Genomic DNA, 25,130 nt, shown 5'->3' on the forward strand with positions numbered 1-25,130 from the left:
TAATTTTAACCCTTTAAGCGGTCAATTATTTTACCAGAAATGCTTCCAAAAAAGGCGTATTTTTTTATTGCATATAATTAATACCATACTTAATAGAATAAGAATATTAAGAATTTTTTGTATTTTTTTTTCACTTTTAATGCTTTTACAACATTTTTTTTTTTTACAATTTTGGACACAAAACCCCCTAAATGTTTGCTTTTTTCAAATACATTCTGCATGCAGTAAAGAATGGTTTACAAGTTCTGCAAAAATTTCTCTCATACTTACTGTGAATTTTGAAGTTTACAATTTTCCATACAGTTCAGAAGTCTTTTTGTGTATGGTACAATTTGAAGCATGTTGTAATGCAAAGTCCTACATCACAATCAGGGCAGAAATAACGTGTTTCTTTTCGGATTCTCTTTCCATTCTCATTTCTTTTCGAGCAGCACACTGCGCATTGTCTTGCAGGTCTCAGTTTTTTTATCTGTGGGAGCAATTATTTCCAAAAAGTGTCTCTCTGTCAATCTCAGAGGATTAGGCTCCGAACCTGGTCGTCCAAGGTGGAAATTTAGTCCCGAATGATATTTTTCAATTACACGGTCAATGAGATCAAGTCTAAATTCTAGTTGCGTGTTTTTCCCTCCGTTTTTACGGTAGACAACATATGAGTTCCATACAGCAATGTCGAAAATATGGAAAAAAATCTTTCTGTAACATTTTTTACCCCTTTTCTTTATAATTTCAAAACTTTTCAAATTTTGGTCCATGCGGTCTACTCCTCCCATAGTATTGTTATAGTCCATGACAATTTTCGGTTTTACTTTCATTTCAGAGCGGACTTGAATTTGTTCCATTTCAGTATTGTGAATTGTGGAAAGTAATGAAACTTTTTTCTTATCCATCCACTTCATCACAGTAACTTTTCCTCTCTGAAAAGCTATAATCTCTCCTTTTTTCAATTTTTTTTATGCATTTCCTTTGGGACTTCTTTTCTCTTAGGGTTTAGTGTGCCGTATGTGTCCGTTCAACATGAAACAAGTTTGTCTGCTAATTCCGGCGAAGAATCATAATTGTCTATTGTAAGACAGTATCCTTTATGAAGCAAAGGTTCCATCATTGTCAGGAAAATTTGTGATGAAAAGCAGAGTTTAGAATACTCAGGTTTCAGAATAGTGTCTTTACCTGTATATATTATTATTGACCAGGCATAACCAGAAATAGATTCACACAACATAAAACATTTTACTCCAAATCTAGCTCTTTTGAGTGGAATAAATTGTTTCCATCCTAGTCGTCCTTTGAAGAGCATAAGGCTCTCATCTATTGTTACATCACGCTCTGGTGTCACCGTTTCACTAAATTTCTCATTAAGATGTTTCAGAACTGGCCAAACCTTTACTAATTTTTGGCATTCGTGATTTTGTGGGTCAAATGCTGCATTATGAGAAAAATGCTAGTAGCGTTGCAAAAGGCAGAATCGGCTATGAGACATTATTTTAGAGAAAAAAGGTATATTAGTTGAATATCTTTTGCTCCAATAATGATCAATTCCAGGTTTCTTTACAATTCCTTGAAGTATATTGAGAGCAAAAAATACATGCAACTCTTCCACAGTAGTTTCTACCCAAAATTTACTCTTTAAGAATTGTGTTGCAACACTGGATTGGATGCACTGTTTAGAATATTTATTTGTCTCTTCCACAATTTTACTCATGAGTGAAAAATCAATGAATGTTTCATAAAATTGTTGAACATCAGAAGTGCCGTCAAATTGTACGTGCACAGAGGGAATACCAGAAAATTTAAATCGAGGACACGGAACAGGTGGAGTTTTCACATCAACCTCGGTAAAAATTCTTGCAGAACTCAAATCTTCATCAGAGCTGAGCTCACTGCACGAGTCATCTGAGGAATAATCCAAATAATTAGAAGAAATATCTGTATCTGTATCAGAATGTAATTCAACATCTAACAAGAAAGTATTTTCGTCGTCTATTCCATCCATAATTTCCATAAGATTCACAAGCACGGCATACAGTAGAACAAAAATTTCAAAGAAAAGTTCCCGCTTTCCAGCTACATAGAAAAACCCGAATGAAAAGCATTTCATTTACATGGACAAGCCACGCCATCTTTGAAAAATAATAATACTAAATAATCTCTTTCAATAATGAAAAATGCGGGCAAACCAGAAAAGGAAAGGAGAAAATATCGATGCCCGTACGCCGTACGGGCAAACCAGATGACACCAATTTCGGGTAGCACGTACACTGTACGGGCAAACTGCTTAAAGGGTTTTAAAGCTTTAAATAAACTAATTTTTAAATTTTTTTTTATATTTTACGAACTATGCATTTTCTGAAACTGAAAATTATATATTGTTTTAAACAAAATTAATTACGAAATTATTTTTCAAAGTTGTCCGTATTGTTGTAGAAAAGAAAGTAACTTTCATTTATTTTAATTTCTTAAAATATTACTTTTGAATATATCTGCTATGACAGATTTGTGAATTTTCATTGAAATTACATAATCAGCCTGCTGGATTTTTAAAAAATCATTTTATTGCGTACATAGGATATCTCACACTCGAAATGATAATTGCACATTTAGATACTGTCTATTTCTAAGTAGTGTATCCTTATTTCTTGTAGTCATGGATATTGCGTGCAACTTGATTTTATATACCTATGGGCGATTCTGAGAACAAATTTAAATTAATCATATATCCACAACACTTCCAATCCATTGAACTTTCGATTGTGCAGTGACTAATTGAACTTTCGATTGTACATTCGAAAATTGAACTTTCGATTATACATTCGACAAAGGTATACAAAGTATTAAGAAAGTATTGTAATCGTCAAAAAAATTGAACTCGAGCTTTTGACAATCTTCAGGTTTTAGATTTTCCCGAATTTGAAAATTATATTTTTAAAAATATAAATATAAAATTTGGTATATGTTCTTTATCCCAAATTTGTATATTTCTATCAAAATTTGGGCGAAATTCGCTCAAAGGAAGTCTATCTGTCCAGCAGCTCGAATATAAATTAACACTATAATTACAAAATGAAAATGGATAACATTCGATACGCCTATATATAAAAGTTATAGTGTAGTGACTTAAACAAATTTTGAGTAAAAAAAAACTGAAAAGTTCACCTCTTTCTGTGTGTATTTCTGTAAATATATAAATGGGAAAATTCTAAGATATCAATGACTTAAACATATCAAATATGGTATGCAATTTTGTGAATAGATATGTAATTCTGTGTCAACTTTTCAATCGATTAAGAAAAATGCGTCTGAAACAGAAATTACGTTTTGGATACTATGAAACGTATGATACGTCAAAATAGTCGTCAACGATGACAAGATAAATTCAGTAAAATCGCTGTATTGATTCCAAGGTTGATATTTTATAACTGTCTTACGCGGAAGCTTTGCAAGGCACTATCCAGGATAACACCAATACAGAATATATAAGAAAATTTTGTCTAGAACATTCTGCTGATTAACTATTAATTATATGCATGGAATTGAAACTTACCCCTATGGATAAGCGTGAGAGAAATAATCAATAATTTAAATAAATTTTACAAATAAATCTATGTGAAAGGTTATCAATAATTTACCTCATATAAAATCAAAAGATGTAAATCATCATCTTCCAGTTTCTAAAGTATAATAACATTAATATCTACATTTTTAATATTAAATATGTAGCGAATGTTAAATTAATAGTAATCAGAAATCAGTCATAAAATAAAAAAGAATGTCACAGGGAATAGGAAAATAAAAATCAAATTATCTGAGATAAGAAGATTAAATATAAGCAATTATTTTATTGTATGGATTTTCTCGAGAATGGAGATTGTTTTCCCAGATATGGTGCTTTAACAGTAATTTATCTAAATATTTTTTTTCATTGCAATTGCTTGCACAAGATAAATTTTAAAAATTACTTTAAGATAAATTTTTTTACTTATCAGAAGTCACTTTTTGTTGCTTTTATTAATGAAGAGAATTAAAATTTTTTAAATGAAATGAATACTTGATATAGGACCAATCTTTTTTCTCCATTTGTTTTAATAATAAACCTTTTTTGTAAAAGCAGATGAATAATTATTCATTAACATATTTAAACATATTTTTCTCATAGAATTCCTCTAAAATAATTGTAGAGATGTTTTTTTTTTAAAAAAATTTATGCAAATGTAGACGCATTTAAAAGAAATATATTCAGATAGTTTCTTCTATATACAATATTCTTCAATGTTTATTTAACATGCAGATCAACATCAAAAAAAAATAATTTAGTTTTAACATACAAAACTTTATGTATTCGATATCCTTATCGGTTTGAAAATAAATGGAAATAATTAAAATTCTGCATACAGAAAAGCTTCAAAAGCTTCTTTTTATTTAAGTTTTTATTATTATAAATGAGCAACATTAAGGTTAGCGTGCCTCAAAAACAACGAAAAAAATTAGCCAAAACTTTGTACTGACATCAAAGACAAGAAAGATAAATAATTCAAGAATCCATTTTCAGAAACTCTTTTGCTTAATTTAATTACATGACGCGTTGCCCTATCGAAAATGCAAGACACATTTTTAGCAACTGTAGTTTCTTTTCTTTTAAAAAAAGAGGAATAAAAGTAAAATAAAAATAAAAGCTCTCCACTTTACTAATAGAAAGAGCTGAATACCAAAACGGTATTAAGCAGTGAAAGGTTTTATAGTCTCTTTAAAAGCAAGGCGTAGTAAATTCTTAAAGCAAATTGAAAGAAGCGGAGTTTAATGTATTAAATATGATAAAAAAGGAAATATATTATGACTCATATTAATTGGTTAGAAACAAATTTGATTTTTATGACTCCGTTTGAAAATACATAATACTAAATAGATTTTCTTAAGTAGCAAATATCATTGCCACAACTGGATGGCAGTTAGATAAGACAGAAATGAAACTTTCTTTAAAATGCAAGGCGTAACACAATATAAATATCCTGCATTTAATATATTGAAGTTGAGATTGTACTCTACATTATATGTAATTTGATAAGCAAAAAAAATTATGAGACTAGAATCAAAGTCTTATTGTGATAATTTATAACGTTACACTAATTTATGTAACCATTTTTTGTTAAAATTGAATTAAAATAGTTGAAAAATTAAATGTAATGAATTGAAACCCAAAAATTTGTAACATTTGTAAATATATTATAAATAAAAACTTAAAATAAAAGGGAAAAAAGCAAACTGGCAAGTTGTACTAAAATGTTGCAGTGAAACCTCCCCCCCCCCAAAAAAAAAACCAAATTATGTAAAAAAAAAATCTAAAACTAATAATAAATTTAAAAAAAATCTCTCAAAAATATTAAAGAAAAAATCATTGTAGGAAATGATTTATCAAATTAAGAACGATATATATATGCAAAAAGAAAATTGCATACATATGCGAGAAACCCTTCCACGAATCAAATGTTCGTCTATAAACTATTTTTCTTTAATCATTAGATGAATATGTCATATAATTTAAATAGTTCAACCCACCTGATATGTAAAGAAAATAATTCTCTACAAAATGTTTTACAACATTGGAAAATAACTCATTTTCCAAAAAAAGCTCAATTCCTTATTAATATCTACTTTAAATTCCTATAAACATGAATTTTCAAAGACATGAATTTGATGATATTTGAGGACTTTATCACATGATAGAGGAATCATTGGTGAAGCTTCAATATTCATTTCATAGTGTGCACAAAATAATCACAAAGGATGTACAATCTTACACTCTTAGCATATAAGTAATACGAATGATCAAAACGTCACGGAATTCAAAATATGAGCTTTTATAATATGAACGCATAACTACTAAAACATGAACGCATTATAGCCACCTGATATGCCACACAGTAGCCACATTATTACAGATGGTCATCTGTCCATCCCTTATATAAAGGTATGACACATCAACGACTTCAAACCACTAGGATCATCTTGTACCCAACAGGAAGCGAAAAGCAATCACCATACCGGAAGCCTCTCATCCCCATATCCGGGTTAGCCGTCGGTGAGATAAGAGGTAAGTACGCCTGAATTCGATTCGAAAATAATAGAGAACTCTTTCATATAAACCGTGCATACTCTCTTACACGGAATTTTTTTTCCCCAAAAGGTTCAAGTGTGATAAAAAGAGAATGCCACTTGTATGCTTTCACGCTTTCTTTTCTTCAAAGACATTGCAATACAATCTATTTTCGAATGTGAAGGTCTTATACAATCTATACAATCTATTTTCGAATGGAAGGAAGGAAGTGGCAATCAAATACATTATTAAAAATTATTCTATTGAAAGAAGTTTGTCTATTGCAAAAAAAGGAATTTATATTGAAGAATGAGTATGAATCTGAACAAAATCGAAATATGTTAAATAAAATGAGACAAATAAAAAGATTCTATCATATTTTAAATACAAGATTTTATGCAAGTATTATTAACGTTTAAAGACAATGTGTATAAAAGTAAAGAAATTTATTCAATGTATGTGTATGTATTAATAACATTTGTATGTATTAATAATATATTAATTAATTAATGTGTAAACAAAAACCAAATGAAGAAAAGTAAAAAAATAATAATGAATGATGTAAAAATTAGAAGATTTTGCACACATGCTTCTGCTAAGCATAAAAAATCATTAAATACATGAATGCATAAAATTGCTCGAAATGAACAAAATCTTTCATAGGGATTCATTTTCACTTTTTTGTAAACGAAATATGTATATATATATATATAAATATTATCAGCATCAAAAAAATTCTGACTTACGATTTTGACAACACTACACGTTTCGAATTTTCTGAGTCCAAAATAATTATTTTTAAGATTATATCTGTCTGACTTTCTGTCTATCTGTCTATAAACATCATAATTCAAAAATTCATTAAGCTGAAAATTAGAAACCAAATATGTAATTTTCTATCAAAATTTGAACGAAAACTATATAGTCGGTCTGGCTGTTCGTGTATATGTAACACGATAGCTACAAGGCACAAAAAACAAGATACATAAAAGTTAATCGAATTTCGAACGAAATCCTTCAAGCGGTTAACCATCTGTCGGTCTAAACTTCTGCAAAACTCATAAACGAAATGATTTAAACCAACAAAATTCGGTATGTTATCTAGTGAATGAAATTGTAATTACATGTCAAATTTTGATTTTATTCGGTCAAGAAAAAGTGATGAAAATGAATATTCGCAATGCAGATTCAATAAAAATGTTACTTTCACGCCAACGATATATATCCCGTAATTATTGTTTGCTAATGCCATGTAAGCCATGCGGCTAAATGGCGACAATACCTTTACGAGAAAGTTTCGGTGAGACTACTCTCGTTCGTTAAAATATACGGATTTCGAAATTGAAATTACTATTAATAAACCGTATATAAATGTTCGAAAGAAAATTATTTGTCAAAGTAATACATTTTTCTAAAATGTATATAAGAATACAAAAATACCATGGCGAAGTTTCTATTATCTCATTTTGATGTGAACGAAATAGACGGCATCAATGATCATGAATTTATCTTTCTTTATATCTAAGCCTTTTCTATTTTACTTATAATTGTTATAGTTTTGAACTAAAGTCTCATGAAAACAGAATATTTTTCAAATGTTTGAAAAGCTTTATTGACTATAGATCTTCCATTTTTAAAGTTTTATGTAATATCGAATTAACCAAATATTGTTTTAAAAATGGATTCGACAAATATAGTCAAAATTAGAATTAGTTCTAAAGAGAGAGAAAGTATATGTGTATTTTGATATTCTTTAGGCCAGATCTTTTGGCTTACAGTTAAAATAATTATCATATATATACTTGAAAGCTGGGAATGCGCATTTCAGAGTGAGGTTTTACTTATTTATTATTATAGATATTATTATTTAAATTTTAAATGGAATATTAACTTCTTTGTAACAACGAAGCATATCGTTCTTTAAAAATATTTTGAAACATGTATATGAAATATTTTGAGTAAATTTTGGGATTCAATGAAGGTGTCTAAAATATCTATCTTACTATATTAAAAACAATAAGCTACTCAAAAAATTATATTGAGCACTAGAATGTAAACATTTTAGATATCTTAAAGGAGCAAGCATTTAAAATATTTCACATGTATTTGTTCCAAAATATTTCTTAAGACCAACGTGCTTTGCTGTTATTAGGCAATTAAAATTCTAGTCAAAATTTCCAAAAAATGATTTACAGATTTCCATTTTCCAAGGTATATTGTGCCGAATTCGGTAGCTGTAGATCAAATAGTCTGGTCCGAAAAACTTTAGGACACATGCATTCTCTGTCTCTCACTCTCACACACACACACACACACACACACACACACACACTCACACACACGCGCAAGCGCACGCAGGCACACACACACACAATCAGTTTTATTATTTGTAGGGATTGCATCATTTAAATTTGCATCATGTTTTTTGATATGACTGAAAAATACGAATTAATCACAGTTTATCAACTACAAATTTAAAACTGTACATATTACCAAATAAAAAGCGGAAACAAAAATCCTATTTCACAAATTATGCCTAAAAATAACTATTTTAAAAAATATTAGATTTATTTTTGGCACAAACACGCGATTGAATGGTTTGGTTGAATATCAAAATTAGTTTGAAACATTTGAACATACATTTGAATTTTTCCATATACCTACAAGACCTTTGTTTGGAAGTTGTTTCTTATGGAACTTGCCATGGACAAGCCCGCTGTTACAAAGACAGCGATTTTAAGCCGGTGGGGGAGCGTCTCTTGTTTTTATGGTAGCTCCATCTAGGACCAAGAGAACGACACAGCTACACACACGTCACAATCCTTTTTACGGGGCGGACTTCATTCAATCATCCACAGATCGCAATTTAGACCTGAAACAGAGAAAGATCATCCCTGATTCAGTACCCCCAGTGGTATTACTCTCGACATGGAGATCTTTGTGACCACGACAGATTTATACGCGCGTCAGCCACTAAGCAGGCAGGGAATCTTCGGCCGGCTGGGTTCGAGCTAGTAACCTAAGGTACATGAATCCAACGCTCTACCAATGAGGCTATCCCAACCCATTTGTTTGGAAGTTAATCACTCTAATCGTGACATAACAGCCAATGTTTCGGTTTTTAGATATAGATAAATAATTCCTGTTGGATAATTCCTAGTAACCTAAGGTACATGAATCCAACGCTCTACCAATGAGGCTATCCCAACCCATTTGTTTGGAAGTTAATCACTCTAATCGTGACACAACAGCCAATATTTCGGTTTTTAGATATAGATAAATAATTCCTGCTGGGTAATTCTTCTAAATGACACAATACTTTTTCTTTAAAAATTATGAAGTCTGAATTTATAGAACTCAAATTGAAGAAAATATGAAGAATAAATACTAAGGAATCAACACATGGAATAAAATCAAATAATATTATTGTTTCGTTCCTTTGTCAAGATAGTCCGTGTATTCATTTTCATGGATCCAATGTAACACCGAAATCCAGGAAAAAATAACCTATAGGCCTCTGCTTTGAAAAATAAAGTCAAATAAACCTGACTTTATACAACTATTGGATTTTGGGATTCAATATTATTAGGAATTTCGCTGATTATTTTATATTATATATCCAGGCAATAGTTTGGGCTGTACTAAATAATTAGGCAAGTAAAAACTGCATATACATCTCTTATTCTGAATTGATATGTTCCAATTTCAATAAAGTTTAGAATAATAACAAATACAAGATCATTCTTATTGTTGATTTTCCCACCACATATAAATAAGCGGACAGGAAAATTTCATTTTAGATGTTTTATGGTAGCTAAAAAAGAGATCTTCAGAAAGGTGGATGAGCCCTGAAATAGGTAGGAGCTATTTTGAAACTTGTTGCTATAATTCTTTGCTGCATTCATGGATTTCTTATTATAGACTATTAAAAATTGAGTAAGTGGAGTATCTCTCGATACTCAGAAATGTCTCCGAAGTATATTCTCCTTTGAATTCTTCTTAAAAGCCAAAAGTTTACATTTTTTTTTTTTGAAAAAGTATACTTAAGTGCAAAATTATCATACTTTTTTCAACGATTCAACATTAATAACAATAAAACGATCCAATAAATTTTGAATCGAATCTATAAAGACAGAATGTGGCCAAATGCACAAGATTGTTAGTATTTCTCCCATATACATATTTATAAACTTTTCAATACAGTTCTACCACGAACATGTCAATACATTTATTATCAATACAGCACTGTATAGTGAGTTCAGTCTATCTAGAGGTTTCTAAATACAGTTATTTACAATATGGTGCAGCACTGTTCTATAAGGACAGTGTGAATAAGAATGCACAAGATTGTTAGTATTTCTCCCGTATACCATGAACATGTCAATGCATTTATTTTCAATACAGCACTATATAGTGAGTGCAGTCTATCTAGAGGTTTCTAAGTACAGTTATTTTCAATAGGTGCAGCACTGTTCTGTAAAGACAGCATGAATCAAAATTCACAAGATTGTTAGTATTTCTCCCGTATACCATGAACTTGTCAATACATATATTTTCAATACAGCACTGTATAGTTAGTGCAGTCTATCTAGAGGTTTCTAAATACAGTTATTTACAATATGGTGCAGTACTGTTCTATAAAGGCAGCGTGAATCAAAATGCACAAGATTGTTAGTATTTCTCCCGTATACCATGAACTTGTCAAAACATATATTTTCAATACAGCACTGTATAGTTAGTTCAGTCTATCTAGAGGTTTCTAAATACAGTTTTTTATAATATGGTGCAGCACTGTTCTATAAGGACAGTGTGAATCAAAATGCACAAGATTGTTAGTATTTCACCCGTATACCATGAACTTGTCAAAACATATATTTTCAATACAGCACTGTATAGTTAGTTCAGTCTATCTAGAGGTTTCTAAATACAGTTATTTACAATATGGTGCAGCACTGTTCTATAAAGACAGCGTGAATCAAAATGCACAAGATTGTTAGTATTTCTCCCGTATACCATGAACATGTCAATACATTTATTATCAATACAGCACTGTATAGTGAGTTCAGTCTATCTAGAGGTTTCTAAATACAGTTATGTACAATATGGTGCAGCACTGTTCTATAAAGACAGCATGAATCAAAATGCACAAGATTGTTAGTATTTCTCCCGTATACCATGAACATGTCAATACATTTATTTTCAATACAGCACTGTATAGTGAGTTCAGTCTATCTAGAGGTTTCTAAATACAGTTATTTACAATATGGGGCAGCACTGTTCTATGAAGACAGCGTGAATCAAAATGCACAAGATTGTTAGTATTTCCCAGTCCATAACCATATTTCTAAAGTTTCCAATACAGTTATTTATAGTACTATACGGTATAGTGAGTGCAGTCTATCAAGAGGTTGCTAAACACAGTCATTTACAGTTCTTGCAGCGTGTATCAAAATGCACAAAATTGTATTTCTTAGTCCATAATCATATTTCTTGGGATCGAGGGAAAATAATTCAGGTTTGCTGCTATTCGATTAACAAACTTTGTGGCAAAATATATGATAATGTATATGCTATTGTACATATAATTAATGCTTTAGCATAAATAATTACTAGCTGTAATTAATTATAACCAATCAATGTGAAAATAGATGAATCACTTTTATCAGTTATTATTAATAACTGCTAAAAATGGCATATATATTTTATCTACATGCAAGTAGTTTTATATTCTTAACAAAGGAATTATAAATTATCTTTTTACAACTATAATTTGAAATAGAAAATGCTAACTATAATAAAAGCTCGTTCGTATTTACTTCGAAAATAATAGAAAGAAAATCTGATTGGTTGAGGCATAATAGTAATTATTTGTACTCGTTTAATAAATGGCTTAAGAACAAAATTTTACTTTTTTTATTTATTACAATTATTTAAAATATTTGTAAGTGAAAAGATACAGGCAGTAATTATTATTTGATTCAATTATTTATTCATTTATTATTCAATCGAGCATTAAATAAGCCCTTTTAGCATAATGCAAACATATTTTATAACCATCAAAGTCATACTTTGAATAAAATCTCATCAACTTTTGCATATTACTAAATAAATATTTAAAGAGGAAGTATTTAGAATTTAATGACTCAGATGTAACGCCATAAATGCTTCTTGCTAATGTACACACATATCCCTATTCCTAAATTCCGAACAGAGAATAAAACAATTCTAATTGAAAATATTTTTATTAGATGGCATTAATCAAACGACGCAAATTAATTTATTAGAAGCATTTCATTCTAATGCATTTGTTCATTCTCTTTAAATTTAATTAACATTAACTCTTGTACTACTTTATTTAAACAAATGTTAAAAGATTCATGTTTATTCCATTTATAACATTTCTTTGCTCAATAACTATAATCACAAGTGTGTACATATTTATTTGAGCAATTGAATGTTTTATTTTTCTTTCAGAATGAAAAGCTAAGTTTGAATAATCACCGAAAAAGAGGAATAAAAGATTCAATTTTTGTTTCCATCTTTGTATGTATTCTGAATGAATGAATGAATGAACATTGGTACCATGAATCTATTTGTATTAAAAGTGGTAAATATTGGATTCCGTTGTTCAAAGGAAAGGTAACATTTGAATAAGGACAGCAAATCCCAAGGAGTACGCTAATTTTTGTTTTATTATATTGCGAATTGCTAATTAACTTAGTGAATTGTCTATTCTATAGGAATTCTCCAAAGTTCTAAGTATAACTATGCATTGTCATTTATTTTTCGGGTTTAATAAAGACATATTTTAATGCACTTTACAAGACATGTTTTTCTTACAAAGGTAATATCATTTTCATTGTAGACTGCTTTAAATTAAAAGATTTTGCATAAATATTTAGCTTATTATCATGCCTTTCTTTACACTATGAATAATAATTATAATAAAAGTTAAATCTCTCTTTTTACACTAGTTTGAGAGCCTAAGCTCTATATTTGTCACTAAAATAACTATAAATGTCCATTTATATAATTAAGAGTGAAAATCTAACGACGTTCCTTAACTTAAATCATTGGTCTAATTTCACCAATTTTTATTTCATATCACGAAATGTTAACGTATATTCCTTAATACATTGACACTTTAGTCTATACATCTCATTACCCATTTTTTGAGGTAAATCTAACAAAAAAAATTTTATATAATGCATTCTCTAATGAAAGAAAACACAGGATATCATCTCTTAACTCCATCGTCTGTATTGGTTTTGTCAAATTTAATTTCATATGAGAATTGAAACACTTAAATATGTTACTGATAATCGCCTGTTCTATTTTCGAGAGAAATCTTAAAGCACTACATTACATTGCAATCTCTATAGGTAAAATTTTAAAGCGTCACTTCTGCCCCTACACTGTAAAATGGTTGCTAGTTTTATTTTATTGGTTGCATTCCATTTCCTAATTTTATGAAGTCATTAATGGGCAACACATCCCCTTCCGTTAATGACTATCAAAATATATGAAAAAAAAACAAAACCTTAAAACATTCCGCTCCTTAACAAATAGATCAATTGCATCAATTAAGCCAATACAATTTAAAATAGTACTGTCAATGATTGAGATAAGGTATGGTTCTTCAAAGATGACCGAAATTATTAAACAAATGCACCCTTCAGGGGGCACTTCGAAATGAGGATGAGATGCTTCCTGTATGGTGGTTGTATCTCGTCACTCTAGAGGAAACAGAAATAGATGGGGCCTTGTTTCTCCCATCGAGGACGGGACGTACTTCTTTAGAGAAGGGTTGTACTGTGGCCGGTGATGGCCCTTAGGATTCAACCATATTCCTGCCAGTGTTGCTGTTGCGGCGGTCCGGTCGTTCGGTATTTATTATCCGTGTGCCTTCGAGAGGTCGGAGAGTCAGTGATATGACTTAATAAACAAATGCCTCTAATATAATAATTGGTCCCCGAAGGTGGTTAGTAATAATTTATTCCGAGAAATACGGTGAATGAGGATTATAATATAATAATAAATTACATTTTTATTAATTGTATGGGATTATTTCCTAATTTTATTTTTTATTGGTATTAGAAATAGAAAATTTGGTAAAATTTAATTTGCTATATGAAAATTTCTAGAAAGTAAGCTGGTACACGATATAATTTCAATTTTCGGGACATATACAGAATTAAAATTTTACTTCCTCTTTATTTCCTCCTCTAATTTCATAAGCTTTTTTGATAGGAAAATAAGAAATGGGATTGGAAGAGGTAGATTTGAGAGAGTTGATATGAGATTTCCTGCAAGATATCAGATGTTTAGGTTAAAAAGAAGTTAAAGCCACCATTTTTTTTTATAAATATTATGACGTCTGGCACATGGATTGTAAACACTTTTTAGTGATGAAAGCATTTTAAATAGGAAAGGGTGTGAGTCGGCGAAATTCACAGCTATATACGTGACGTCATATGATAAGAACTATTGCAGTAGGTAGTATTCCTATATGTATCTAAAATAGAAACAGTACAAAGGTTTCCTTACCTTACTTTTAATTAAACATGTTCAAGTTACACTAAAACAAAAGTTTCCTAAAGGATAGATGAAATGAATACAGAACTCTTAATCTATTTGTTTTTAATTTTTTTAAATTTTCTATTGGACGATTTTTATGAGAAACAAATTTTACCACCATCAAAAGTCTAAAATCGTTTGGAAAGGTTGAAGTTATTCAGAGGGTGTTTGATGATATATATCTGATACGTTGTGTCTATCATCTAGAAAGAACTACCCCATAATGCCGATTCACAGAGGGTAATTGATGACCGGTTGAGCAATAAACTGCCTATAGAAAGGTATGAATTTATGGATAGAGCGGCCTTCTCTAAGAAATACAAAGATTCGTCTTTCGGGGCAACTTCATTTCATCAAAATAATGCCAGTGCATTATCATTCCCTAGTGACAATGGTACCAAGCTGGCTTTTGACCTCGTTCCAAACAACAAAAAAATCCGCATAATACAAAAACATGATTTAGTCAAAGAAAATTCTTAAAAACATGGAATACAAGCAACAGAAACACAGCTAAGATGTGCATAAAGAACTTCACTTGCAGGTCCTCATAACCAAGCCGATCAGACAACAAATTACGAATAGGAACAATATTAGTTCTCATCTTAAAACAAATAGAGTCGATCTGAAACCTACTTTCTAAAGAGAAAATTAATCCTTAAATGCTTCGCCTTTTATAATCCCCTAATAGAGTATGAAACGTAGAATCCTCTAGAAGCTATACAAGATCTCTGGTTTTTATAGATATAACTGATAAAGCATATGCAAAATACACATAAAAAGTAGCAGACAACAGACATAACCAACAGCAGAAAAAAAACACTATTTCTTTTAGTATCTGAGAGTCAAGATATCTTCTAGAACATTCTATATCTAATTATATGACAATAAAAGGAGAAGTGCTCACATTAAGATTAATGTTCTGTTAGTAATGTTAATCACAAAAGGAGCTGTTTAGTTGGGCACTTTCAGTGTTCTTTTCCACTTAGCGATTTTCTATCTTTTTATGTTGGAAAGTTTTTTCAAACTCTGCTCTCTGAGTGTATATCAGCTATATTTTTTTGCTTTTTGTGGTTTGTGTTTTACTGGAATAAAGAGTCGCTTTTCAATATACACCATCACTGACTACTTACACCATCGAACGATTTTCACAACACATTGATTTGCACATGCGAAAAAAAATCCGATATTTCAAAATTTATTCATTGGACATTTCTAAAGCAAGAAGTGACTACATGCTTGACATGAAATATTTTTTGTGGGTGGGTGGGGGGAGGTTTTCAACTGAGAAAGAACAGTACTTCCTGTCAACGTTAATACTTCAAGTGGAAGAAACACGGAACTTCTCATTCGCTGGAACCTGAAATCCATGAATAAATTTAGAGAGTTCTGAATTGAAGATTGAGAAAAACTATAGGAAGACCTTGTAAAAGTACAAGTATATGTTTTTGGTTTTAAGGCTTAAGTCTAAATCAAACTGACAAGACCGTCACTCTGAATTTGCTATTGCATCGGGCCAGTGTGAAGCTCTTTAGTTCTGATTTCTCATTGCTTAGAAGGCAGACAAAAGCAGAAGAAACGTCTTTTATTTGAATTCCTTTTTAGTCACAAACCGCTTGTTAGATAGTTTTCTTCATTCTTCTTAAAATTGAATTCTTTTAATCTTAATAATTTTTTAATAAATTTTTGATTGGCTCTTTTCATGTATGTAAAATTTATTTCTCATAGAAATGAAAATTCAACTTCAAATAGAATAACTTCTTTTATAAACGTGTTATATAATATTTTTTTAACAATTGTTTATAGTCCATAAATGGCAAATTAAAAATAGAATCTATAAATTAAATCATAGTTATTGCAAAATTGGCAATTCCTGCAATTTAATGCAAAATTGGAATTTCCTTAAAGACTATCTCTCAGAAAAATCATTACAACAAATAATTATTCAAAATAATATGATTTCGCTTTCATTAACTTAATTTGTAATTACATTTTTCTCATTTTTTAGATGAATTTGATTAAAATTTCTTAAATTAGTTAACGATTCCTTATTTTTTGTAAAACGTCTTATTTCTTGATCCTATTGAAAACGCATATAATTGTAATAAATGTTTTGCTTATATTATAACAAACTTTTAAATTCATTTAAAAAATAGAAAATCCACTTAAAGGCGAAAAGAATTGTTTTATGTTTGTGCATCTTAGCGATTCGCTCTTTTATTTGTCTCAATTGCTGCGGTAAATACTGAAGACAAAAGCATCCTAAACAAAAAATTTGGAAGTAAAATAAAAACCAACAAAGAAATAAAAATAGCCAAATTGAAAATACAAGAATTTCTAGTCGTAAAGATTTTATGAAAAGCTAATTCTTTGTGAAGGAGTTTGTATTTCATAACAAAAGATAATTGCTGTGGAAGCCTAAGAGAAACCAATCATTTTGTAGTTCAGAAATAGTATTTAGCTCCTTTGTAAGCCAATGAAAGCTGAGAATAAATGAATTTAGTATCTAAAAGTTCTTAAAATTTTCTTGTTTGTTTGTTTCTTATGGCACTTGCCACTGACAAGCCCGCTGTTACGAAGACAGCGATTTAAGCCTGAGGGGAACGTCTCTTATTTTTTATAGCAGCACCAACTAGGGCCAAGAGTACGACTTTGCCACTCACGCATCATTCATTCGCTTGCACAACCCCTTTTTACAGGAGGGCACATTCACACATCTCACAGATGGAACAACCGAAGAACAGCCATGCCCAAACCGGGACTAGAACCCGGGACGCCCAGATCACGGGGAAGACGCGCTACCCCTATGCCAGGACGCCGGCTTAAAATTTTCTAGGGAGCTTTTATAATGAAATCTTAAAAGTTCTCTGCTCTGAAGCCAGAACGGATAAGATTATTCAAACCTCCAGACACCGACAATATACTTGTGAATAGCATGATTGTTTATTAGAATTACACTTGAAGTATGAACTTTATTCTTGAATTAAGTTATTAATTAAGTTTAAATTTTATTTATTGGTATAAAATTTATTCTTGAATGTTAACTTGGAAAACCAATTAAACAAAAGATAAATAAATTAATACTTTTACTCAAACTTTTCCTTTGTATATGTGGTTATGTGTATTTTATATGACCCAAAAGCAATTTTAAAAAAACCCCAGTTAGTCAGTTAGTCTTTCAATTTAATTTCAGTCAGACATTTAAATGTCTTTATATTTCATTTTTATAAAAAAAATTAAACCTAGTTTTAATAATTTAAATTTTATTATACAAAACATTGTCTAGATGAGAGTGGTTTCATTAGTTGGTAAAAAATACCATATTTTTTAATATCAATTTTTATAACACCCATAGTAAGCTAATATCAATCTTTATCCAGACTTTGTCTTTTGTAACTGATGTATGCCCTCAAAAATATCATCAAAAATAATTTTTTGGTACATATTCAATTTAATTTCAAATAAAATAATAAAATATATGATGTAAATATGTTCAATTTTTAAGCAAAGAAAACTTTGCCTATTAACTTTTAACATTTTTAAGCAAAAGAAGAATTTTAAAATATAATTTCTCATCCATCATGCAGGTAATTTATAAATGTTATAAAATACAGCATACTTTTAAAACTCTGTGCATTTTTCAAAAAAAGTTTATGGTTCGTTTTTAAGGACATAGAATTTACACTAATCACCAAAAATTTCGAAGTTATCAGTGGTAAAAGCTAATTTGAATCTGTGAAATTTACTGAGAAAATATATTAATTATTCCTTAACAAATTTGAAATCTCTAAATTGCCAGGACTGAGAGCCTATTTGAATTTGTAAAATTCACTAAGAAATTATTTATTCCTTACTTACAATTGAAATCAACGATTCAATTGCTCCTGCACAGAAGTTCAGGAGAAAAGCAAATAAAAGATGCAAGAAATATATGTTATTTAATACTACCTCCTACTATTTTTTAACGTCTGCTATATAATTGAATCAGAAACTGAAGAACGTTAGAACATTACACTTTCTCTTCTGGAATATACTTTAATTCTGAAAAAAAAATCTAGACAGAAATCAGCAAGTTTCTTGTAAAGCAAGAAAAAAAAATTGTTTTCTTTTCTTTTCCCAATGAAAAAAAGAAAACTTTTATCCATGAAATTTAGTTAAAAAAAGAAATGAACTGTTTTTGCTAGGTGAATGGACTTCATATGAGCAAAGGAATAAAATGTCTTAAAACTTGGAAAAAAATGAAGGCATGACTGCTTTCAATACTGAAACCATAGTGAAAAAAACCTGATCTAACTTTTTTTTTTCTCTTAAGTCAGGGAATGTTATTTTTAAAACGAGACAAGAACTGTCTTTATCGACCAAGCATCAAATACCTCATATCATAAAATTCATAAAGAAAATAGAAAAGTTTTGAAGACGTCGTTAAGATATTAGCCTTGAGATACTCTGATTACTTTTTTATTCTGAAGGAACAAGGATTCTTTTTCTTAAATCTTTCTTCTTCTGCATTCAAAATTCTTATCAGGACACAACGATAACAATGATACGAAAGCTTATGCTCTTTATGGAAGTAATTTTATCCTGAATTCTTGGCGATAGTGAAAAATAAAAGAAAGAGAAGAAAGGGATTTGCAGTTCACGATAACATCCGTTTTTCTATCAAAATAAATCTAGCAAAAAGTCTTAGACATTTGAGACTGAAAAACTAGAGAGAAGATTTAGCTTTCCTTCTTTTTATTTCAAATAATTGGTAAACACATACGATAAAGGAAACGTTTCTGAAACAAAAGCTACTAAACTTATTCTATTCTAAAAAAAAAAAAATCTGAAAAAGGGAGAGATAATTTTTAATCTGAAAGTATAAAGAACAACGGAATTTTAAGTTAAGGCAATTTGATATTTTTCTTTTCATTTCAGTCTCCTGAAACAAACTTTATAAATTTAATTGGCAGATTAATTTAAAGATTTATTTTGGAAATAATCGGTCGATGTTATTGATGGAAAACAGAGGGTTAATTTTCGTTAAATGATAATTTGAACTTGGATATCACACAATTTCTCCAATTTCTAGATAATATTAACTTGAAACAATTGATGCATGAAGTGTTTTTTATTTCACTCAAATCGTGTCTATTATTGATAAAGTTAGATATAGATAAATAAATCAAGTATTTCTAAATATAAAATACTATATTCCTTTGAGTATCAGATTCAGTATTTTACATTCCAAAATATATTGTCTCAAAGATTGTTTAGCGCATGAAAAAGATAAAAGAGCATGATGTTATACATGGCAGTTGTGTGACATTAGACGGAATTATTATTATATATTATCTATGCAGTAATTATTATCATATATTATCTATGCATTACTGTTATCTATGCGGTAATTATTATATATTATCTTTGCAATAATGATAATGATATATTATCTATGCAGTTGCTAAAATAAAAAGCTTTATTGAATATTTAAGGTAGTTATTTATATATATATTTTCTATAAACTTCATCAAAACTCATACAGCATGGAAAATAAAATTTCTGTAGTGCTCTATATTTTAAAAGCAAAAACTTTGCATTTGTTACATTTAGTCTTCATTGATACGTAAGATATTTGTTTCCCCATTTCATTACAAATAAGATAAAATTCATATTGTAGGCCATATGAAAAAAAAAAAAAATATCAACTCTAAATTTAAAAAAAAAATGTTTTTTTTTAATTTGATTAAAATATTAAGATAAGATTCAATTAATTTTTCACTAAATGAGTTTTAAAACCAGAAACTGATACATTAATCATTACTATGAAATCTGAGTAGATGAATTTTCATATCATATTTAACACAATGAATTCCGAATTGCATAACCAAATAAAACAATTATTTATTTAATAACATTTAATATTTTCACAAAAAAAGGGAAAAAAAGATCGTCATTGAATAAATTTTCTTCGGAAAATTTCAAAATTGTTAAGTTTTAGATAAATTATCTTGTTTAATAAATATTAGAAATCTTTTCTTCGGCTTGAAATCATTCACATCATTATTACTGGTTCAGGAACTTAGCGAACCAAACATCATTTAAAAATAAAATAGTAATTGGGAAATTCCTTCTATCCCACAGCACTTTATTTATTGGTATTCGAATTTACTCTTATTTAATATTTTCAGTTTCCAATATCTTTATAGTTAATTTGGAATAATGGGCATTTTTACATATATAGGGTGTTCATTAATTATTGTCGGGGTTTCCGTACCTCATAACTTTCAAATAAAAAATATTACACAAAAACCGATTACGTATTCGGAAATTACAACTCAAGGAATTTTACGTGGCAACAATGCGATCTTAGCGCATTTACAGTCTGGGTAATTATGACGTCATGAATAAAAATGTCGACCGTGCAAGAAAAAGCAATGTGTGTATTGTGGTTTTTCGAAACTAAATCAGTCATAACTACTCAACGTCGCTTCAAGACCACGTACAAGAAATATCGTCCTTCGGATAATTCTATCAGACGCTGGTTAACACAATTTCAGGAAACTGGTAGCGTTCTACACCGAAAGGGAGCGGGAAGACCGAGCACATACGACGATATGGAACGTTCTCCATAACCGCCTTCAACTGAATGCCTACAAAGTGCAAATTGTGCAAGCTTTACATTTTAATATCATTAATAAAATTCTTTGAGTTGTAATTTACGAATATGTAATCGGTTTTTGCGTAATATTTTTTTATTCGAAAGTTATGAGGTACGGAAACCCCGACAATAATTAATGAACACCCTATATATTGAAGTATCTTATGCATGCATTGTATTATTGAATTTTTAGTATTCAAATCGGAAATTAAGTGAAATTAGCAAGTAATTTCAGATGCAAATATCACTTTGGAAGATTTCAATATCCTAAGTGGCCTTTTTGTTATTATAAGGATTGAAATAAGAATACATCCCAAATAGGATACATCATCCAACTAAGATGTTAAATTCATTTCGCAAAAGAATAATAGAGTATTCAGAATATGATTATGCAATCGTAGAGGTTGCTACATCCCAAAACATTATTTTTTTCCTGTTTAAAATTAATTTTTCAAAACATTTTTTTTAAATATTCTTACTAAATAATGTTTTTTACTCTACCATTACTATATGCAAATATATAACATTGTCGGTTTTTATGATTTGTAGAAGTTACACAATCGTATAAATTTAAATGTTCCATATTGTCATTTTAAATTGAAAAAAATAATAGAATTAGCAAAATTTCTACCCAATTACTCTAACTAGTCACACTATTTTAAATTATGCTGGCCCAAATTTCATTGAACATTCTGAGGTGTACACGAAGATACTAGATACCAAAAAGTTTCCAAAAGATACCCAAAGTTTCAAAATTAGTTGACGATACGATTTAGTTGTTGAGATAAAGATTTATAACATAATCCGTGATATGTCCCAAAAATGGAGCTCTCTGGAGATCAAGCAATCACTGATGATGTATGAGGTCATGAGATTACGCATGAAAAGAATATTAAAATTCGGGGCAATTGGGACTGTGAGATTGCAGTGCTCCTTTCCTTCCCTTAGAAAAAAGATTTATAACATATTCCGTGATATGTCCCAAAAATGGAGCACTGAGGAGATCAAGCGATCACTGATGATGTATGATGTCATGAGATTACGTATGAAAAGAATATTAAAATTCGGGGCAATTGGGACTGTGAGATTGCAGTGCTCCTTTCCTTCCTTTAGAAAAAAGATTTATAACATATTCCGTGATATGTCCCAAAAATGCAGCTCTGAGGAGATCAAACGATCACTGATGATGTATGAGGTCATGAGATTACGCATGAAAAGAATATTAAAATTCAGGGCAATTGGGACTGTGAGATTGCAGTGCTACTTTCCTTCCCTTAGAAAAAAGATTTATAACATATTCCGTGATATGTCCAAAAATGCAGCTCTCAGGAGATCAAGCGATCACTGATGATGTATGATGTCATGAGATTACGTATGAAAAGAATATTAAAATTCGGGGCAATTGGGACTGTGAGATTGCAGTGCTCCTTTCCTTCCCTTAGAAAAAAGATTTATAACATATTCCGTGATATGTCCCAAAAATGCAGCTCTGAGGAGATCAAGCGATCACTGATGATGTATGAGGTCATGAGATTACGCATGAAAAGAATATTAAAATTCGGGGCAATTGGGACTGTGAGATTGCAGTGCTACTTTCCTTCCCTTAGAAAAAAGATTTATAACATATTCCGGGATATGTCCAAAAATGCAGCTCTCAGGAGATCAAGCGATCACTGATGATGTATGAGGTCATGAGATTACGTATGAAAAGAATATTAAAATTCGGGGCAATTGGGACTGTGAGATTGCAGTGCTCCTTTCCTTCCCTTAGAAAATGTACTGTATTTGAGGTGATTTCGGAAACCGGTGAAATGAGGTATAGGCGATCAATATACGTAGATTATTTAAGATCATTATCTTCCATATAAAATTATAAGTTCCATTATAATAATTATTTTTATTGCATGAACTATAATTTTAAAAATTAATTGTGTTATGTTTTTGAGCACATTTTCTATCAATATCATACAAAAAAGTAGACAATTTTTTTTTTCGAATTTATTTAAAAATATTGATTTCATTGATAATTAATTTTGTATTGTTATAGAAATAAATCTTTCAAATCCCAAAACTTAGACACAGTTACAGATATTATAACAAATCATTAAGTATTTTGTACATTTCAATTATTCAAAATAAATTATTTTTGAATGCACGATAAAGTAATTTCAAAGACATTTTTATTAGATACATCAAAATTTTTTTAAATTTTATTTTGCTACAAAATGGCAAACTACATTTGTATATATCTCAGAAATGTGATAGGAATGGCAAAGGAGAAAAATAGATAAAAAAATCAATTAATTTCGCTGATATTTCGGAGAAATATTGGACAGAAAATAATTAAATCAAATCCACCTTCTTAGGAAACAAAAATTTAATTATCAAATGTATCATTGGTTTCAAAGTGAGCAAAATTTTAAACTGATTATTCAAACTTCAGGGAAGTAAATTGATTGAAACCCGTGCTAGGAATCACTGAAAATTGTTTCTTTTTTATTTCTTTGAACATGAAGTATAAGAAAGAGTATATGCTTAGCAATATTTCGTCACTGAGATTTTAAAAATCATCTGCATCCTAGATTTATCTGAATTCTTAGAAATATCTCTAGGAAATCTTTAGAAGAATACATTTTTTTGGAATGTATATATCATCTGTTTCCAAAATGAAAAAGGAAGAAGGGAGAAAAGGGAATCTTGTATCTTGTATTTCCCATAAAAACACAAGTTCCATTGAATATTGATTTAATTTCATCAAAAAAATCTTTATCTTTTATCTTAACACAAAATAAGTTAAATGGATGAATTTCATTATTCAGGTTTAATGAAATACTAATTGACTTTGGCATCTTGCTAGTTCGACGGTAATATTGGCTATATTAAATGTAAGGTAAATCTTTTAGACAATACCTCATGGCCATGATTTTTTTTCAAATTGTCAGACGTTAAAGCAGTGTTTTTTTATGGTCTTGCATATATTTCTTTTATTTTGTATATGAAAGTTTCTTATGAAGATCATTTTCATGTTTTCTTTATATTTCCATGTCTTACCAGGAGGGGTACCTCTTAAATGCACACGAGAAGCTTCCGGTATGGTAGTTGCTTCTCGCCACATCTGTGGGGACACGAAAAGGTAAGAGGTGGGTCCTCCCGTCGACGATGGGACGTACTTCCTTAGAAAAGTGTTGCATCGTGGCCAGTGATGGCTTTTAGATTTCAACCATAGTTTCTGCAAGTGTTGCTGTCGCGACGATCCGGTCATTCAAGTTTTAACGTATGCCTTCCGGTGAATCGGAGAAGTCAGTTTGTGATGTCTTTATAGTGCATTATAACCGTTTCTTCTATCTTTTGAATGTGATGGCAATCTAACTTCCTGTTTTATTCGTCCCTTAAACCACATTGATATTAAACAGAATCCTCCTTCAGCTTTCAATAATAGAAGGAAATCACGTGACCAAACGTTTGATAAAACAATGAAAATAATTTCGGTTTCATTCAGAATAGTGAAAATGTTATTCTGAACTATAATATAAAATACGTTTAAAATTTTATTAAATCTGGACTGAAGAATTTTATAGCAACTAAATTATCATCCTTGAAATTATTTAGACTTAAAATGAGATAAAAATCCTGGGGTTGATTTTTTTGGAAGTTTTCGCCAAATAAACATAAAAATATAGCTTATTTTTAATCAAAACTCTAATAAAAATTCCAAAAAAATAACTCCTCCAAAAAATAACTCCAAAATTGGCAGCTTTAGGTCAAACAGTCTAGCCTATAAAGTATAAAGTCAAGCAGAAAGTTTATCTTTCACACACAAATACATGACCC

The 25,130-nt window shown here is 29.9% G+C and overlaps 2 protein-coding genes across 3 annotated transcripts in view; both read right to left on the minus strand.

Moving 5' to 3' along the window:
* The window catches only part of LOC129975741 (glutamate receptor ionotropic, NMDA 2B-like), a 287,159-nt gene that overhangs the window by 96,954 nt on the left and 165,075 nt on the right, over positions 1-25,130 (minus strand). The gene's annotated exons all lie outside the window — the stretch shown is intronic.
* LOC129975355 (piggyBac transposable element-derived protein 4-like) lies at positions 1,010-24,561 on the minus strand. The gene is made up of 3 exons (XM_056088417.1): positions 24,351-24,561; positions 1,519-2,061; positions 1,010-1,419 (listed from the first exon to the last, which is right to left on the minus strand). The coding sequence occupies exons 1-3, from the start codon at positions 24,559-24,561 to the stop codon at positions 1,010-1,012; spliced, it is 1,164 nt and encodes a 387-aa protein (XP_055944392.1).

The sequence above is a fragment of the Argiope bruennichi genome, chromosome 7, assembly GCF_947563725.1.
Source record: "Argiope bruennichi chromosome 7, qqArgBrue1.1, whole genome shotgun sequence".
Classification (NCBI taxonomy): Eukaryota; Metazoa; Arthropoda; class Arachnida; order Araneae; family Araneidae; genus Argiope; species Argiope bruennichi.

Excerpts from the sequence above, each read along its gene's own strand:
- LOC129975355 (XM_056088417.1), bottom strand. The coding sequence starts at position 24,561 with ATGACCGGATCGTCGCGACAGCAACACTTGCAGAAACTATGGTTGAAA. Across the intron at positions 2,062-24,350 it reads TTTAAGAGGTACCCCTCCTG|CTGGAAAGCGGGAACTTTTC; the intron begins GTAAGACATGGA and ends TTTTCTATGTAG. Across the intron at positions 1,420-1,518 it reads TGGAATTGATCATTATTGGA|CATTTGACCCACAAAATCAC; the intron begins GCAAAAGATATT and ends CTCATAATGCAG.